Source organism: Psammomys obesus, unplaced genomic scaffold (genome assembly GCF_907164565.1).
Source record: "Psammomys obesus unplaced genomic scaffold, mPsaObe1.curated_primary_1811, whole genome shotgun sequence".
Lineage (NCBI taxonomy): Eukaryota > Metazoa > Chordata > Mammalia > Rodentia > Muridae > Psammomys > Psammomys obesus.
Window position 1 is genome coordinate 34,603,695 of NW_026593286.1, and position 20,128 is coordinate 34,623,822.

General features: G+C 38.4%; 1 protein-coding gene across 4 annotated transcripts in view; it reads left to right on the plus strand.

The window, feature by feature from the left end:
* The window catches only part of Sf3b1 (splicing factor 3b subunit 1), a 41,051-nt gene that overhangs the window by 8,042 nt on the left and 12,881 nt on the right, over window positions 1-20,128 (plus strand). The window contains exons 2-11 of one of the 4 annotated variants that reach the window (XM_055616360.1): window positions 3,883-4,049; window positions 5,322-5,426; window positions 5,893-6,007; window positions 7,811-7,890; window positions 10,027-10,197; window positions 13,618-13,855; window positions 15,028-15,240; window positions 15,464-15,585; window positions 18,047-18,244; window positions 18,344-18,445. In XM_055616360.1, coding sequence (XP_055472335.1) covers window positions 3,883-4,049; window positions 5,322-5,426; window positions 5,893-6,007; window positions 7,811-7,890; window positions 10,027-10,197; window positions 13,618-13,855; window positions 15,028-15,240; window positions 15,464-15,585; window positions 18,047-18,244; window positions 18,344-18,445 — 1,511 coding nt within the window. The other 3 variants (XM_055616361.1, XM_055616363.1, XM_055616362.1) reach the window with 3 other exon arrangements.

A 20,128-nucleotide genomic window follows, 5' to 3' on the forward strand; every position in this document is an offset into this window, starting at 1 on the left:
CTATCTATCTATCTATCTATCTATCTATCTATCTATCTATCTATCTAATTAACTAACTAACTAACTAACTAACTAACTAACTAACTAACTAACTAACTAACTAACTATCTTTTTGAGACAGGGTTTCTCTGTGTAGCCTTGGCTGACCTGGACTAACTTTGTAGACCAGGCTGGCTTCAAACTCACAGTGATCCACCTGCCTCTCTTCCCTTAGTGCTGGGATTAAAGGCATGTGCCACTGTGCCCGGCTTTAAATTTTTATTCAAAGTGTTGAGGATTGAATCCAGGGCCTGGCATTCCCTAAGCACATTCTGTACTCCAGTTATTATTACTGTCTTTTTTGGAGACATTGTCTCTCTACATATATCTGGCTGTCCTAGAATTCACTATGTAGACCAGACTGCTGGCTCCACAATCACAGAGATAGATCCACCTGCCTCTGCACCTCTCCTCCCACGTGCTGGAATTAAAGGCATTCACCACCAGGCCTGGCTCAATTAAAAACAAACAAACAAACAAACAAACAAACAAACTGAAAAGCTTCTGTAAAGCAAAGACACTGTTGTCAGAAAAAAAACCAGACTGGGAAAGGATCTTCACCAACCCTATACCTGACAGAGGGCTAATATCCAGAATATATAAAGAACTAAAGTTAAAAAGCAACAAATCAAGTAATCCAATTAAAAAATGGGGTACGGAGCTAAACAGAATTCTCAATAGTGGAATATCGAATGGCAGAGAAACACTTAAAAGAAATGTTCAACATCCTTAGTCATCAGGGAAATGCAAATCAAAACGACCATGAGATTTCACCTTACACCCATCAGAATGGCTAAGATCAAAAACTTAGGTGACAGTGCATGCTGGAGAAGATGTGGAGAAAGAGGAACCCTCCATTGCTGGTGGGATTGTAAACTTGTATAACCACTTTGGAAATAAAATCTGGCACTTTCTCAGACATTTAGGAATAGTGCTACCTCAAGACCCAGCTGTACCACTCCTAGGTATATATCCAAACATGCTCAAGTACACAACAAGGACATTTACTCAACCATGTTCATGGCTTTATTCTTAATAGCCAGAACCTGGAAACAATCCAGATGTCCTTCAATGGAGGAATGGATAAAGAAATTGTGGTACATTTACACAGTGGAATACTACTCAGCAATTATAAACAAGGAAATCATGAAATTTGCAGGAAAATGTTGGGAACTAGAAAAGATCATCCTGAGTGAGGTATCCCTGAAGCATGAAGACAAACATGGTATATACTCAAGTGCATATTAAACTTATAATATAGGATAAACATACTACAATCTGTGCACCTAAAGAAGCTAAGCAAGAAGGAGGACCCTGGGTAAGATGATCAATCCTCACTCAGAAAGACAAATGGGATGGACATTGGAAGAAGGAGAAAATAGGAAACAAGACAGAAGCCTACCACAGAGGGCCTCTGAAAGATTCTACCCAGCAGTGTATCAAAGTAGATGCTGAGACTCATAACCAAACTTTGGGCAGAGTGCAGGGAATCTTATGAAAGAAGGGGGAGATAGAAAGACCTGGAGGGGACTGGAGCACCACAAGGAGAGCAACAGAACCAAAAAATCTGGGCACAGGGGTCTTTTTCTGAGACCGATACTCCATCCAAGGACCATTCATAGAGATAACCTAGAACCCCTGCACAGATATAGCCCATGGCAGCTCAGTGTCCAAGTGGGTTCTCTAGTAAGGGGAACAGAGACTGTCTCTGACATGAACTCAGTGGCTGGCTCTTTGAGCACCTCCCTTAAGGGGGTGGGGGCGGATAGCCTTGCCAGGCCACAGAGGAAGACAGTGTAGCCAGTCCTGATGAGACCTGATAGGCTCGGGTCAGATTGAAGGGGAGGAGGACCACCCCTATCAGTGGACTTGGAGAGGGACACATGGGAGGAGATGATGAGGGAGGATGAGATTGGGAGTGAATGAGGGAGGGGGCTACAGCAGGGATACGAAGTAAATAAACTGTAATATAAAATAAAAAAAAACAAACAGCTTTAAACAGTATTAAAAGATAATGGCAAAAGATAAATCAGGAAAAGATAGCTTAAGTTCGGGTAATTCTGACTGTGCTTGTTTGCTGTAACAGTTTTGAGGGGTGCAATGTAGGAGATGATAGTGTCTGTGAATACAGTAATACATGCTAAGATTATTAAGATGTGAAACAACAAAAATGCGGGACAGCAAACTTACTACCTCTTATTTTTTCATTTTTAAAGTTTTATTTTTAAATGCATAGGTGTTGTGCCTATGTGTATGCCTGTGTACCTCATACATGCTGTGCCTTGGAGGCCAGAAAAGGGTGTCAGAACTGGAGTTACAGAACTGAACCAGTGCTCTTAACCACTAAGCCATCTTTCCAGCCTCTCATTGCCTCTTTAATTCTTTGCTTGCCACTTTCCGTCTTACTGGGAAAGGGGCCCAGCTATTCTTTGGACTGCATAAACTTACTTGTTAGATTTTAAAAATGGTCTACCTTTGAGAATACAATGTTTTTCTTAGATGAGACTCAGTGGGGTTGGGCAGTTAATGTGATAATTTCTGTCCTTATTTTGATCCCTGTAACTGGTGAAGGAGGGTTTCTTCTGTTCATAGGCTGTATGACCCACCCATAAATCTCTTAATCATGCTTTTGAAGTCATGGTGGCCAAAGATGGCCTTGAATTCCTGTCTTTTCTGGGTTTCTCCAATTATAAATTGGGAGTTATTATACTTGTTTATACAGTGCTGGGGCATTTATTCATGCTAGGCAAACACCTGCCAACTTAGCAACACTCTTAACTCAGTCTATATTAAAAAGAAAACTAAAGAGTGCTGGGCATGCTAACTCACACATGTAATCTTAGAAATTTTGATCCCTGGAGCTCATGTAAAAAGCTAGATGTGTAAAAAGTTAGATGCATAAAAGTAGATATGAGGTGTCAGTACTCCTACTGCAAGGTGGAAAATAAAGATAAGAGAATTGGCAGAGCTTTGGGGCAGCAAAGCTGGAGTCCACTATACAGTTGAGAAACAAGAAAGGCCTGACTTGGCAAGTGGAAGGAGATGGCTCACCAACAGGTGCTTTACCTGCTCATCCACTTTTCTAGCCTCACTGTGCCTACCTTAATGCTGTTTTATACTTGGTCTTAGCCAGAAGGCTGAGAAATGACTTATACTGTTGTTTTACAACTTTGGTAGTGGGTTTTATTTTCTGCTGTAACACAATACATGAGGCTCTGTATCAGATTGAGGAGCTTATGCAATGCTGAGCAAGTGATTCACCACTGAATTAATTATGTCTCTAGGTCAGTTCTGGTAGTGACAAATTTAAATAATTGTGAATATTGCCCTGGTTCATAATCAACACCAACAGTTTTTATTTAGTTTTTCTGGCTGGCAGAGAAGGCTCAGCAAATCACTTGTCAAACAAGTTTAGTGACCTCAGTTTGATCCCTGGAACCATGCAAAGGTTGGAGGGAACTGACTTTAATGCGTTACCTGATCTACACATTTAGACATGCTCCACTCATACTAGTAATAAATACATATTTTGAAGTGGCTCTAATTTTTCAGTTGGGGAAGGTTTAGAATTTTGAGATTAATTTTGATAATCCATTTTAATGGTTAGGGTAAGTTGTTTTAATGGTTAGGGTGAGATAATAAATCAGTTTTTTGGATTTCTTTTCGTCTGTTGAGGTAAAGAGATAAGAGTGTATGTGTAGTTGTACTTAATACAGCTCTTTTATTACATGGGGAAATAAACTTAAACTTTCCTATATTTCAGTATATTTGATAAGATCTAGTGAGGGGATGCATTTTATTGAGAGCTCTTTGGAATATGAAATTGTGTTTTCTTTCTTACAGATATTGAAGCACAGATTCGAGAAATTCAAGGCAAGAAGGCAGCTCTTGATGAAGCCCAAGGAGTGGGCCTTGATTCCACAGGTTATTATGACCAAGAAATTTATGGTGGAAGTGATAGCAGATTTGCTGGATACGTGACATCAATTGCTGCCACTGAACTTGAAGATGTAAGTTACAAATTATGTAAGAGGCAAGGGTTATTTTCTTTTTCTTTTTTAAGAAAAAGTAAGAAATAGAAGGGATTTTTCTGTTTGAGTTGCCTGGTTAAAAGGAAAGAGAAAACAGTTACACACACACACACACACACATACACACACACACACGTGCACATACACATAAATACACACATACCCCACAATGTCCTAGCTGGCTTGGAACTGGATGTAGGTGTAGGCACATCTACACACATACCCACTACTGTGTAATCCTGTATGTAGACCATGTGGGCCTCAAACTCTGTCTTCCAGCTGTTGGGACTAAAAGGGCATGCTACCATAACCTGTTTCAATCTGCCTGTTTTTGCCTGCCCAATGCTGGAGCCTGCACCATGCCCTCAGATACTTTCTGAAATGCTCAGTTTTGAATTTGATGTGGAAGACTTCTCTGAATATTGTTGCACAGTATATAAAGCGCTTTCACATTATTTTTGATATAAATTCTTGTTACCTAACCCTGTCTTGAGTACCCTATAGAAAAAGTGACTTTACTGTAAATAGCCATTTTTCTGTGACTTGTTCATTCTATACACCCAATTTTTGTGACATGATTTGATTTGAAATCAAACTTTAGGCCTTCTTTATTCTAACAAATGCTTTATCACTGGGCTAACTAAACTTTCAAATTACGTATTTTGTTTGTTTTGAGACAGGATCTTCTTACAGGTCAATCAGGGTGCTGGCATTATAGGCTTGTGCCACTGTGCTTAGCTTTAGTTTCTCTTGATCTCTTGTCTTTTCAGTTTTTAAAGAAATAAGATTTTTTTATTCTTTGGGAATTTCATATTAGCTTACAATGTATCTTGATCTTACTCACCATCTACTTCCCACCTCACTCTTCCAGACCCAACCCATGCCCTTCCAACTTTTGTCTCCTCTTTTTAAAAAATAACTCACGGAGTCTAGTTTGTGCTGCTTACAGTCATGGGCCTTGAAACCATCTACTGGAGCATGGCAGCCGACCAGGGGCCACCCCCTTAAAACTTTCTCCCCAAGAAGTCAGCAGCTGTTACTAGCTCCTCAGCCAGCATATATAATGCTCTGTAAATATACCCTTAGGGAAGTCAGTGCATTTGATAACGATTATTGTTTCCTTGTTTCTGTGGTTAAAGAAAACTGAGGAAGTCCAAATAAACTATGGAAGTTGCCAAATCACAGGCTTTTTGTCATGTTAATTTTTCTGTTGTGATATTTTGTTTGTGACCTTTGGGTGTTTCATTGCAGGATGACGATGACTACTCTTCATCTACGAGCTTGCTTGGTCAGAAGAAGCCTGGGTACCATGCCCCTGTGGCACTACTTAATGATATTCCACAGTCAACAGAGCAGGTGACTCTCTACACCTCCACACCTGATTCAGTCACAGAAAGGGAGTGAGTTCCCATGGAAGCAAATCTTCTCTCTCTCTTTGTTTTTGTTTTTTTGAGGCAGTTTCTCTGTGTAGCCCTGGCTGTCCTGGACTGCTTTGTAGACCAGGCTGGCCTCGAACTCGCAGAGATCTGCCTCTGCCTCCCTAAGTGCTAGGATTACAGGCATGCACCACCATGCCCAGCAAAGCATAGAAATTTTAGCAGTCAATTCTGAGACTGTTTTGAGAGAAGAACTGGCGTGGGAGAGTCACAAGTAATTGTTTTGTAAAGGCAGTCATTACATGAAGTGTAGACTTTTAGGACTGATCAGTCACATGCTTTTTTTTTTTTAAACAATGGTTTATGTATTTTTTGTGTGTGTGTGGTAGGGAGTTGTTGGTTATTTAACAGAGTATGCATTGAAGTGAGACATGCCTCTCTTTCAGTATGATCCATTTGCTGAACATCGCCCCCCAAAGATTGCAGATCGGGAAGATGAATACAAAAAGCATAGGCGGACCATGATAATTTCTCCAGAGCGTCTTGATCCTTTTGCAGATGGTAATTCTTTCCCACTTTTCTATAAGTATTCAGAAATTTATTTTAATTAAGTTGTCTTTAGCCCTTTGATTTTTTTTGGCATGCTTATGAATTTGCTTTTTGTTTTTAAAGACCCCCTTATAGATTTGTATAGATTTGGTTGAAATCACAGATGCCATAGTCTTCATCTTTATAATGCAAGTTTTCTTTCCAGGTAGAAGGACAAGAAATAATGAGCCAATGCCATAGAAACGCAAAGGGTTAAAGGTTTTTCTTTTACTTTTGTTTTGGGTACTCTTGGTATACTTTGAACAAATGTGTTTTTCTGCTCAAAATACTTGCAAAATATTGCAAAGTTTTCATTCAAAATTCTAGAGTTTTGGATTGTTACTTTTGAGAAACTATTTCTCACACTAGAGTTCCCTCATATTGTAATAGCTTAGTAAATGCACCTACTTTGCTCTATGCAAATTTATAGTTAAAACAAAATTATATGCAAAGACTTTCGTGTTTTTAATAGTTGGAGTCTGTTTTGCTAATTGTAGTGTACAAGGGCCATAGTGAGCCTGATGGAAGCTTTCCTCAGGTGAGTGAGTCCCACCCTCAAAACTAAGTGCCTGTTTCTAAAAATAGATTTTGCTGCAGGTTTACAAATTAGACTTCAGCCTGCATGAATGAATAGGGCTATTCTTTTTTTTACTTGCATAATTGTAATTGATTTAAACATGTATGTCAGAATTCACAGGCCCATACTAACTGTCCTTAATTTCTTTCCTACAGCAGTACTGCTATATGCCAGTCCTGTCTGCATTCTTAAGGGTGCAGTTCAACACATCCTCTCTAGATTATGGTGAAAGAGTATTCCAAAGGAAGTCTTATCAGAGCTAGTGTCAGAAAGAATGACACTACCAATTGGGCATGATCGTCAGCATAGGAGATGTCTTAGAATTTTATTATTTTGTCCTAAATTTTAATGCTATACTACTTGTATAGCTAATTATCACTTTTCTAAAGCATAGTGTGCCTTTGGTTTTTGTTATATACTGTTTGGGCTTCTTTAAGATATTTTGCAGTTTGTAAAGCAAATACTGAAACTTTAACCAAGAGACTAACACATCTCTTTGTACACCACTTTTCTTTTGTGTGCATTGTAGTAACTAGTAGAATAATATATCTTAAGTAATATTTCCATTGTAATTGTACTTTCTAAGAAATAGAATTATATAGTGGGTCAAGAAAAAAAAAAACTTTAAAAACATGAAGCCCTTTTTAGTAATGTGACATGAGAATATGATTGTAGGTATATTTTTTATAATCAGATTTTCTAAGTTACAACTGTTTAGATGAAAAACTTACTTTAGTCAGTTACTGTAGTCAGGATTTTAACAGCTTGCAACAGGTAATGTTTTGAATATAAATATCTTTCCAAAGTGTTACTAATGGTAAAGAGATAATTTTCTAGGCTTCTATTCTGCTGCTTGAAGTCAGAACTGCTGATGGAGACAAAGGCACGAAAGTGTACGTATTCCGGATTAGCAACCCAGGAACCCATCACTTCTGAAGACTCTAAACTGTGCTGTCATTTTGCTTTATATATGCATTAAATAATTGTTTTAAACTGCTGTAGATATGTTTGTGTTCAAACAGGTTAAATTGATCAGCAAACTCAATAAAAAGTAAGATGTATAATTATCAAAGTTTTCCACCAAAAAATAAATTAATTGATTTTGTAATAACATAATATTAGAGCAGGGCAGAGAAATCAGTTGAACCTAATACGCTTTATTTATTGTACTCTTGTCCTGTTGCTGTTCTTTTCTGCAGGAGGGAAGACCCCTGATCCTAAAATGAATGCTAGAACTTACATGGATGTTATGCGAGAACAGCATTTGACTAAGGAAGAGGTATGAACTCAGTGTAGTGGTTGTGAACTAATATAAGAATATTTGAGAGAGTTTTATATTTATTTAGTTTATTTAGTTCTCGTTCACAGCAGTATTTTTGCTTCCCCCCTTGCCCCGAGACAGGACTTATTTGTGTAGCCTTGACTGTCCTGGAACTCTCTGTAGACCAGGCTGGCCTTGAACTCAGAGATCCACCTGCCTCTGCAGTGCTGGGTCAAAGGTATGTACCACACTGCCCAGCATTTTTTTCTCTCTCTTTTTAAATTATTTTTTAAAGATAGTCTCATTATATAGACCTGGCTGGTCTAAAATTCAGAGAGATCTGTCTGCTTTTGCCTCTCAAGTGCTGGAATTAAAGGTGTGAACAATCATAGTTGGACTGTAGTACTTCCATCATAAAAATTAAGAATATCATCCCAGAATTGTATCACCCTTGAAACTTGTCATTTCGATTTCCTAGGACGTTCTGGCCTCCTGGGTGTATGGGCATGGTTGGGGAGGTGTTTAGGGACATTTAGTAGTATACCTCATGAAGCTAGTGGTCACGTTATTTCTTAAAGAATCCCTGCTGGAGATTGGGTTTGGCAATAGATGGAGAATTCTGAATAACCCTTTGGCTTACAGAGATAATTGTGTTTTAGCATAGGTGTAGTGGTGAGGAGCCAGACTTCAACTGTTTTTGTAGTTTTTGTTTTCATTACATTTATTTATTTGTGTGTATATGCTCATGCCATGGTACATGGCATGGTGTGCCTGTGGAGGCCAGAGGACAGCTTGCAGGAGTTAGTTCTTCTACCAAGTGAATTCCAGGGTAACAACAAGTGCTGTTACCAGCCGAGCCTTCTTGCCATCCCTGGTCCTGTTTGTTTGTTTGTTTGTTTTTTAACTTTTTTTTGCTTTCTAAAAAATATTTATTTATTATTAATACAGTATTCTGTCTGCATGTACACCTGTTGACCAGAAGAGGGCACCAGATCTCATCTTAGATGGTTGTAAGCCACCATGTGGTTGTGGGATTTGAACTCAGGACCTTTGGAAAAACAGTTACTGCTCTTAATCTCTGAGCCATCTCTCCAGTGCTCCTGGTCCTGTTCTTTTTGATTGTTGTTTGAAGTAAGGTTTTCCTGTAGCCCAGGCTAACCTAGAACTAACTCTGTATCTGTAGCCCTAGTCATAGGCTGGCCTCTAATGCACTGTGACAGTCCTGCCTCAGCCTTCTGAGGGTTAAAGAATTAAGGTGCACACTACCGAGGCTGCCTTGGCTTATTGTTATAGCTGCTGTGCCTTTATTAATAATAAAGCAAGTAGAGTTTGTTAGGTGAATTAGAAGAGAAGTGGAACCTTATTTTAAAACGAAACTGAATTAAATGCATTTATTATGACACTAAGTTTTATTTCCACTTTTTTGGTTCTTTTTTTGTTTTTGAGACAAGAGTGTTGCTATGTATTCCTGGCTGGGCTGGAACAGACTTATTGGTCTTGAATTCAAAGCAGTATTTCTGCCTTAGACTATGGATCACAAGCATGTGCCAGTACACCTAGCTTATTTTTGTCTTGAGTTTTAAAAGCTTTCAGTTGTATATTTTTGAAATCTCTGCTAAGTGAATATTTTACTTACTGACTAGAGATTTTATTTTATAATAAATTTCCTTCAGTAGCTTCAAAGTGTAGGCTGTTCAAACTCTAGAGTTGCTTATATATTGTTTAGGGAGAAACAATATATAGAACTGTTAAAGATAATGAATGGTACAAACTAGAAACAGAAAATAGAGAGGGGGTTTTTTGTTTGTTTGTTTTTTTGAGGCAGGGTCTCAGTGTAGCCCTGGCTGTCCTGGCACTTGCTCTGTAGATCAGGCTGGCCGCAAAATCAGACATGCACCTGCCTGTGCCTCCCAACTGCTGGGATTAAAAGCATGTTCACTCACTTGTTGTGAGTGGAATATTAAATAGCTTATTAAGAAGAAATGAATATACTAGTAGTATAAAAACTTAATTGGAGGAATTTCCTTCCTATTTTCTGGTGCTGGGAACTGAACAGGATCTTAGGCATGTGAGGTAGATATAAGCCACCTGTGAGTTTCTTCCACGTAATGAAATAATGAAATAATGTTCTCTGCTCTTTCAAATATTTTTCAGAGAGAAATTAGGCAACAACTAGCAGAAAAAGCTAAAGCTGGAGAACTAAAAGTCGTCAATGGAGCAGCAGCCTCCCAGCCTCCCTCAAAACGAAAACGGCGCTGGGATCAAACTGCTGACCAGACTCCTGGTGCCACTCCCAAAAAGCTATCAAGTTGGGATCAGGCAGAGGTAATCTTTTATTTTCTATCACTAGTTTTATATTTTTCTTTATGGACTGTGTTCATTTTTGGGTTTCTAAAACAAGTTACTACTGACTAGGTGGCTTAAGTGACAGTTTGTGTTATTTCTCAGTTATGGAGGTCTGAATAGAAGATGGCAATGCTAGCAGGGTTGCTGTCTGGAGAGAGCACCTTCTCACTGTTCCCTCCGAACTCTTCTCTTGCTCTTCTTACGAGGACTGATTTTGATTTAATCTAACCTTGCATATCCCCAGCCTCCAAGTGCAGTCACATCAGGGTTACAGCCTCAGTCCCCGAGTAGGGCTTCGAGACACCTCATTCCAGATGGTGAAAAATGGAATGGTCTCTCTCTCTCTCTCTTTTTTTTTTTTTTTTTTTCAAAGATTTATTTTTATTTTATGGTGCTTTGGTATTTTGACTGCATGTATGCCTGTGTGAGGGTGTCAGATACTCTGGAACTGGAGTTACAGACAGGTGTGAGCTGCCATATGGGTTCTGGGAATTGAACTCAGGTCCTTTGGAAGAGCAGCCAGTGCTCTTAACCACTGAGCCGTCTCTCCAGTCCTGGTATGTTCTCTTTTGTGTTTTAGTTTAATTTTTTTTCCCCCTTAGAGACAAGGTTTTGCTTTGTAGCCTTGGCCAGCCTGGAACTTCTTATATAGAACAGAGTGACATCAAACTCAGAGATTCACCTGCCTCTGTCTCACAAGGGCTGGGATTAAGGATGTGTGCCATGTCACCACTCAGGGCTGGAATATTAATTTTAAACATATACTGTGTTACACTGTAGAGATTGTAGAGTAAAACGTAGTAGTCTTCCTTATTTTCTTTGACCACAGTTGGTAATTGGGTAACTTTACTATATTCTTGGCTAGCTTATACACTCTTGAACTAGCTCTTTTTTTTTTTTTTTTTTTTTCCTTTTTCTTCAAAACAGGGTTTTTGTTTGTAGCTCTGATGTGAGTTCTGGGAACTGAACGTGGATCATCTCTTAAAAGAGAAGATTTCACTATATATCTATCCTTGGTTGGCCTGGATCTAGCTATGTAGACCAGGCTGGCCTCAGACTCAGAGATTCTACTGTCTCTATTTCCTGAGTCCTGAGATTAGAGTCTTGTGCCCCAGACAAGATGCCTAGCCCAGAGCCACGTTTTTAAAGCTGAGAGAAACCTGCTCTACTCAGAACGGCTTAGCTGTAGCTTGTAACTAGATAGAGGAGTTTATTTTTCTTAAAAGATTGATTTACTTTTGGTTACATATATGTCTGAATGTACACCACATGTGTGCAGCTGTGCATGGAGTTCAGGAGAGGGTGTCAAGTCTCTTTGGGATTGGCGTTACAGGTTCTTGTGAGCCACCGCTGTGTATGTTAGGAACCGAACTGAGGTTCCCAGCAAGAGCAGTTAAATGCTCTCAACTGCTGAGCCTTCTTAGCTGAGTTTATATGTTTCTATAAAAGCTGGTGTGACTTAGACCTACCTTGCTTCTGCTCAGTTATGGAAATTAAAATGCATAACAGGAAGATTCATATTCCTTTTTTTTTTTTTTTTGGCATAGGAAAAGCAAAAAGCTTGAAGAATTCATTTTCATTATTTACTTAATCCAGAGTGTTTTCCATCACGAATAACATTCTTTATTAGCTGAGTGTGGTGTATACACTTGTAATCCCACATGGGCAGAGTGAGGCAGGATTATGAATTATAAGACAGTTTCTGGGCTACCTTGTCTCAGAAAAATAAAACATAACCCACCGCCACCCTCCTGCCACTGTCAAGACACGATACATTTTGAACTAATCTGCATTCTTGGATATTATTTAATATTATTACCTTCTAATCTTACTCATCCCACTGATATTGGGAGCATCACAGTAGGAAAATGCATTTGCTGCCAAGTCTGATAGTCTGAGTTCCATACATAGGATTCACATGATGCAAAGAGACAGCACATTCTGATGGATTATACTCTGAGCTCCATACTTGCTCAATGACATGTGTGTACTCACACACATACACACAAGTAAATATAATCTCTCTTTTTAAACATGCGGTCTCACTATGTAGCTCTGGGTTACCTGAAATTCACTATGTAAACCAGATTGGCTTTGAACTGGCTCAAAGAGACTCACTTTTCTCTGGCTTATAACAGGCTTTAAAAAGTATTTCTTAAAATATGTGGATTTCTTCTTACCCAGAGGTTCTGTGTCTCAGAGATCCAGTTTGGGAAGCAGTAGTTTTAGAGCTGAAAGTCTTGCGTTGGAGATGCACGCAGAAAAACCTTCGTGAATTTCTTAAACTCACAGTTTTTAGTAGTGTATTTCAAGATACTTTTGTAAGAGTAAAAGAAAGCTACACAGCTTCTATTCTAAATGGCTATTCTAACTGTATAGAAGTTCATTGAACTGTGTAGACTTTAGGTCTGGTTAATTTTGATGTTTTTTTTTTTTTTAATTTGCAAGTTTTTTTTTTTTTACAATAATTTTTAAAAAAGAGAAGTCATAAAGAACAATAGCAAATAGTAGATAGGTGCAGCAGATGAATAAATTATTGAATCAGTGTTTCACAACATCAAACAGAGATAGTTATAGTAACCTGGGGAAAAGAACAAACAAAAGTAGCATCAATCAAGGGCATACCAACACCCACCAAACATTTACTGGGTTAATGTTTAAGGTAGCCCAGTTCTTGCTTTCTTCCCATAAATGAGCTGCTTTTCCTGTTGCAGTGCAGACACTTTTATCATGGGGTAAACATCAGGTGATGTTTGCTGGAAATAGTTTATAGCTGTTTTCAAGAATAGTTTGGGCTCTTTTGCTATTCTTTCTTCCTGTTATAGAAAGAGGGAGTCAGACTCAGCCAGGATATGTGTATTGGAAAGAGTTTGAGACACACTTGCTTGGGTCTGAAATGGGGGTTGGCTACCCCTCCTTCAGAGTCAGCTTTTACAAGCTTAAGCAGTAAATTACCAATACATATATATTCACAGAGGTTTATAAACCTGAATGTGTTTTGTGCTTTTTAAAATGTTTTATTTATTTTTATGTGTATTTGTGTTTTGTCTGCATCTATGTCTGTGTGAGTATTTTGAATGCCCTGGAGTTAGGGAGAATTGTGAGCCACTGTGTGGGTGCTGGGAATTGAATGGGGTCCTTTGGAAGAGGAGCCAGTGCTCTTAACTGTTAAACCATCTCTCCAGCCTCATGTTTTATGTTTTTAATTTGAGGCTTTTTGCATTGTTCTAAATGAAAACTAAATTAGTTTTGATCATACGGATATGCAAGACAGTAAGCAAAATAGTACTCTAAACTTAAACTAAAAAATGCATTTATTAGTTTTTGTTTAACAGAAGTTTGTGGTTATTTCTCTAAGGTATATAGGTTTGTGAAATAAATTTCTTTCGCTTTGTTAAGACACCGGGACATACCCCTTCTTTAAGATGGGATGAGACACCAGGTCGTGCAAAAGGAAGTGAAACTCCTGGAGCAACCCCAGGCTCAAAGATATGGGATCCTACACCTAGTCACACACCTGCTGGAGCTGCTACTCCTGGTCGAGGTGATACGCCAGGCCATGCAACCCCAGGCCACGGGGGTGCGACTTCCAGTGCTCGTAAAAACAGATGGGATGAGACCCCCAAAACAGAAAGAGGTAGGTACTTTCAGTAGAGTGCAGATGAGTGTTTGGATGAGGTGTTGACTTGGACGTTGTGTTTCAGGCTGTACTTTCTAGTGTAAATATGTAGTAGACATTTCTTTGTAATGACCAGCTACTGTGGAGATGGAGCAGGTCGACTCTCTTGAGAAGACTGAACCACCAAGTGTGTAAAACTTTTTTTCTTACTGTTTGACTCCGTGCCCAAGCTTAAGTCTATTAAAACCTTTTCTTAATAACCTTTGGTTTTGGGTTGGTGATATGGCTCAGTGGTAAAGGCTCTTGCTGTTAACCAAGCTGGAAGATGGTCTGATCCCTGGGAACCACATGGCAGAAGGAGATTCCCACTCCACCGGCAACCTGATCTTTATATGTGCACCATGGCACGTACTTCCCAACACCACACAGTAAATAAATAAAAGCAACACACTTCAACTTTGATTGAAATAAAAAATAGAGCCTAGTGAATGGAGCACTTAGTTTTTTCCCTGTTTTTGAAGAGGCTGAAGATTCTAGGAATAACTGAGAGAAGATAAGTTTGATGTTTTAAGATGTAAAAAGATCATAATTTTATGGGCTTTTCTTTTTTTAATTTTAAAAAATGTTTTGGATACTCTCTCAATAGCCTTGACTGACCCAGCCTCCTGTGTATAATGTGTGTATTTAAATATACAAGTTTTAACCACTTTTTAAAAATAAATACACAACTTAGTGGCTTTAAGCATACTCATCAGTGTTGCGCAACTGTGACTGTTACTTACATCTATATTTTTTTCAGTGACCTAAAAACTGCATTCCTTAATGTTTTTCCTTTCTTTACCACCTTCTGCCTTCTAGCATCCTGTATTTTATGTTGTCTCAGAAATTTGCCTAAATCTAGTGTTTGATGTATAGTGAGAATAGCTGGAACATGGCTCAAGATAAACAGTGGATCGATCGCTCTACATAGTGATAAAGTGGAGTAAAAAATTTTTGTTTTTCTTTTTCTTAGTAAGTTGTTATATCTGCCTTGGTAGTCAGTGGAAAGGAAACACAAAGCTACTGAACAAAATTTTAACTGTATCTTGTTTTTGAAATACCTTCTTTTGCACTGAATCAAATTGAATGTGGGGGAAGTGGTGTTTTAAAAGTGTTTAACAGTGTGGTTGTGCTGCCCTTTGTCTTTGAAGATACTCCTGGGCATGGAAGTGGATGGGCTGAGACTCCTCGAACAGATCGAGGTGGAGACTCTATTGGTGAAACACCAACTCCTGGAGCAAGTAAAAGAAAGTCTCGTTGGGATGAAACACCGGCTAGTCAAATGGGTGGAAGCACTCCTGTTTTGACACCAGGAAAAACACCAATTGGCACACCAGCGATGAATATGGCTACCCCCACTCCAGGTAGAAACTCTTTAATTATTTTTTCTCTATATCTATTTTAGGATTTTTGTTTGTTTGTTTTGCTTGTTTTTCTGGGTACCATTAATGTTAGCTTTTCTATTAAGAATGAGAATAAGAATATAAAATGTCTTGATTTGCATTTGTAATATAAAACCAGTCAGATGCTAGGGCTGATCTTACTTAGTGATGAAGCAGATCTTTAACAATTTTGCTTTTTTGATAGGTCATATAATGAGCATGACTCCTGAACAGCTTCAGGCTTGGAGGTGGGAGAGGGAAATTGATGAGCGAAACCGCCCACTTTCTGATGAAGAATTAGATGCTATGTTCCCAGAAGGATACAAGGTACAAGCAGTGAATATATGGTAGATATGTTATATTTGTTACATGAGTTTTAAGCATTTAGTTTGAAAAAAAAAATTGCCTGGAAAATTTGCATTGGTCTTGCTCAAATTTACTAATTTCACTTTTTTAGGTACTACTAAGTACAGTTTAGTTTGAAAAGTAATAGAGATGAAATAAGTAACATGGAGTTTTATTATTTTGTTGGCTAGGGTGGAACTTCCCTTTAGTCCTAGTGATCGCTGGGAGCCAGAGAGGTAGGCCAATCTCTTGAGTTTGAGGCCAGTGTGGTCCAGATAACAAGTTCCAGGCCAGTTATGTAGTAGATACCCTGTCTCAAACCCCTCCCCCTTCAAAATGTTTTATTTTGGGGGCTGGAGAAATGGCTCAGTGGATAAGAGCATGCATTGCCCCTACAAGGAACTGGAGTTCAGTTTCCAGTATCCACTCAAGGGCCTCACAATCACCTGTAACCATCTCCTGAGAACCCAGCATCTTTGGCCTTTCAAGCACTGTACTCAAGTTTACAAACATAATGTAGTCATACTTATATACATAATCTTAAAAATTATTTAAGAAAGTATTTTTAATTGTATGTGTGAGTATGTGCATATGAGTGCAGGTGTCTGCAGAAGCCAGTGTAATTTCTCCACTGGAATTACAGGGATTTATGAGCTGCTTGATGTGGGTTTTGGGTTCTGAACTCTAGTCGTCATGATTTGAGGTGCAAATGCTCCAAGTCACGGAGACAGTTCTCTAGTACCTGCTTTCAGAAAACTATATTATTTTTTGAGACAGTGTTTTACTATGTAGCCATGGCTGATCCAGAACTCAAGATATAGACCAGGTGACCTTTAATTTTCAAAGATCTGTCTAAAGGGAATGCCACCACTCTTGGCTTTTATTACTTTTTCAGTGAGTAATCTCAGGATGTCTGGAGGTCCACAGATAGTGTTTTGAGAAGCTCTGATTAGTTTTGTAGGACTGAACTTAGATAACATTCTGGTTTATTTGCTAGCTTAGTAAAACTTTCTCTAAATGGCATGTTTTCTTTCCAGCAGTAACTTCAAATTTATTTTTTTGTTCTATTTTACAATAGGACCTCACTCTGTAGCTCAGGTTTATTGAAATTTATTTTAATCTATAAAATTTTCCAAGTACCTGTCATTATGTGTTGGCAAAGAGCTGTTTGTGATGGTAGTTGGAGTCAGCGTCAAGACCATAGCCCATAATGAAGGGCCTGTAGAGAGCCTTTCTGGTGTTAACTCTTGTCAGAACAGTGTGCAGGGTGTGTGTGCTGCTGCCATTCATTTAGGCTTGTGTTAGAGCATTTGCTTCAGATGAACATGTCATATTGCTTAGTGTATTTGCCTAGGAGGTAAGGTTCTGAGTTTCATTTTTATAACCACAATTAATTGATAAAACTTTAAAAACCAAAACTACCTTGTAGCCTTTTTGTAATGCTTTGCATGTTGACAATCTATGTTGATTGCTTAAGTCTCTTTTCAGTTATACTCTTTGGCTTCCTTAATACTAATAGGAGGGACACTTTGTGAGTCTAATAATTAAATCTTAAATACACCTTTAGGTCCTAAATTTACAGTGACAGCTATGGATTTGACATACTGTAAGACTCAACAAATAAATTCTACTTTCAGTCAGTGGTCTGTGGTACACATGTGTTGACTAGCAGCAAAAACGAATGACATCGGATATATTTAACTTGACTTCACTTTTAGTCTCTTTTAGTTATGATAACTAAGGCTATTTGGAGAGGGTCTGTGTTAGGCTTGTGGAACGGAAAGTAGAATTATCAACAACAACAAGAATCTTATAGCTTTAAAAAACAAATGTTACTGTTTTTTATTAATATTTTTAGACATTTTGTTGGTTTTGCAGTAGATTTAATTTGGCATTTCTTTCAGAGGATCTTGGCAAATAGTTTTATTTTGATATTTAAGTTCAATCTGAATATATTTTTATAGTATTGTGTTTATGTGAATGATATTTTATTACTAAAATATGCATGACCTTTTAGTCTATTACATAAACCATGTTTATTTCCATTTAAATAATTATTTATAAATATTTCCTCTAACAGTGCCTTTGGGATATCACTGACTTAGGTTTTATAATTTTAAAATTTTGTTAATTTGACATGTTGGCTTGAAAACATGTTGATATTTAAAGCATGTTAATGTTTAAAGGTGACCAGAACTTTTAAAGAGTGCTTCATGTATTTTCTTTTCTACTTAAATTTTAATTAGCAAATTAGAAATATAAATGTTTTTCATAAATATCTTAGTTTTTAGTTAACATTGCACAGTGGGGTATGTTTTCTTCAGATAAATAAACTTGCTAGCTAAAGTTGTAAAATCTGTTTAAGTGCAAATGGTCCTCACTGTGTTGTGTTTCAGAGTAGAAGTCAAGGCAGGCCTACTAAAAGTCTTTATAACTCTCACAGGTACTTCCCCCTCCAGCTGGTTATGTTCCTATTAGAACTCCGGCTCGAAAGCTGACAGCAACTCCGACACCTTTGGGCGGTATGACTGGTTTCCACATGCAGACTGAAGATAGAACTATGAAAAGTGTTAATGACCAGCCATCTGGGAACCTTCCATTTTTAAAACCTGACGACATTCAGTACTTTGATAAACTGTTGGTAAGTGATGATAGCAAAAATGAATGATAGCAAAAATGAAGTATTGTTCTTTGGGAGTTACAAATCACTAACTTGATCTACTTTGAAATTTAATTGTAGGTTGATGTTGATGAATCAACACTTAGTCCAGAAGAGCAAAAAGAGAGAAAAATAATGAAGTTGCTTTTAAAAATTAAGAATGGTACACCTCCAATGAGAAAGGTAAGTTCTTTTTCTTTTTTTTTTTTTTTTTTTTTGAGAAAGGTAAGTTCTAGTTGTGGTGGTGGTAGTTTGTCTGAGACAGGGTCTTTGCATAGTCCTGGTTGCCGTGGAGCTCGCTGGGTAGACCAGTGAGTTGGCCCGGAACCTACAGAGAGCCGCCTCTCTTTGGCTCCTAAGTGCTGCAATTAAAGGTATAGGCATAACGTTACTGTGCAGTTCAAATGTTAGTTTCTGGACCTCCCCATGTCTGATTGCAAGCCTTGTTCTGAGAACCTCCCGTCTCATTGTTGTGCTAACACTGTTCCCCATTTGTCCCCTGGTATGCCAGTAAAGCAGCTTACAGCCAGTCGCCAAGCAGGGGATAGAATAGGGCTAGACTTCCTGCCAGTCAGGGGAGGAGTTAGAGAAGAGGAAGTAGGGGGTTCAGCTGTGGGCAGATGTCCAGGAGAGGACCAGGAGAAGAAGCTGGAGCAGGAAAGTTACAAAGTGCAAGTATCTCTGGGTTGTATGCTGGGAGGAAGCCAAATTAGCGCAGTTTTTGTGCTGTGAAGCTTACTATTAAACATATAAGAGTCTCAATTAGTTGTGATAGCTGGGTTAAGAGAGAAGCTGAGAAGCAAGCACAGTTTTATAAAAATAACCTTAACAGTGTATGCCACCTTTAATAATAAATAATGAAGGTATGTATCACATCTGATTCCTAGTTCTAGTTTTTAGAATTATTACATTCATTATTTTTGTTTGTTGTGAGACAGTGCTTAAACTGTATCCCAGGCTGGCCTGAAACTCATAGCTCAGGGTAGATTTAGACTGATAGCAGTTCTTTTTGTCTAGTTACCCGAGTAGTGAAATTAACAGAATAAGACATGACACTCAGCTCTGGTTGTTTTTTTTTTTTTTTTTTTTTTTGTTTATATGGTCTCTGATAAGTTGCTTAGAGTGGCCTTAAGCTTCCTCAGGCAGGCCTTGAGCTTTGGATCCTCTGATTCTGGAATAGCTGCTTGGGATTACAGATTTACCTTCCAGGCTCAGTTAATTTAATTCTTCTTATCAAAGGATTTTGTTCTGATAAGGATATGAGAAGGTTAAATTCTTTTTGTCCTTGACAGCTTTAAAGTGTTTAGAACTTAGGGGAACTTGTTATATCAAATGTGACTTAAACATAGAAGGTTGTTTAGACAGAACTAAGTAAGGCATATGGTTTAAACTTGTGTGGTTCTATAGCTCTACTGAGTTATCTTTCTAAAAATTTTAAGAACACCTTATTTATGGGCATTTGTATATGCAGCATACATGGAGGTTGGGATAGCTTAAAGGAATCAGTTCTTTCCTTTTACTGTGTGGATTCTGAGGATTGAGTTCAGGTGATTCCCAGGCTTGGTGCCCCTTAGCTCTCTGAAGAATCTCGATAGCCCTTAAAATTAACCTTTTTTCTTTTACGCTCACTTCACTCACTCAGTCACCCACCCATCCATTCACCCAACCATCCATCCATCCATCCATCCATCCATCCATCCATCCATCCATCCATCCATCGTTCTGTCATCTATTTAGTGTATGAATGCCTGTGTGTGCGCGAGCGCGTGTGTGCGTGCGTGTACGCATGGTGTGTGGGTATGTGTGCAAGTAGGTAGGCAGGTCATGTCCCAGGACAGACATGAAGATCAGAGTACCGCTTTTGAA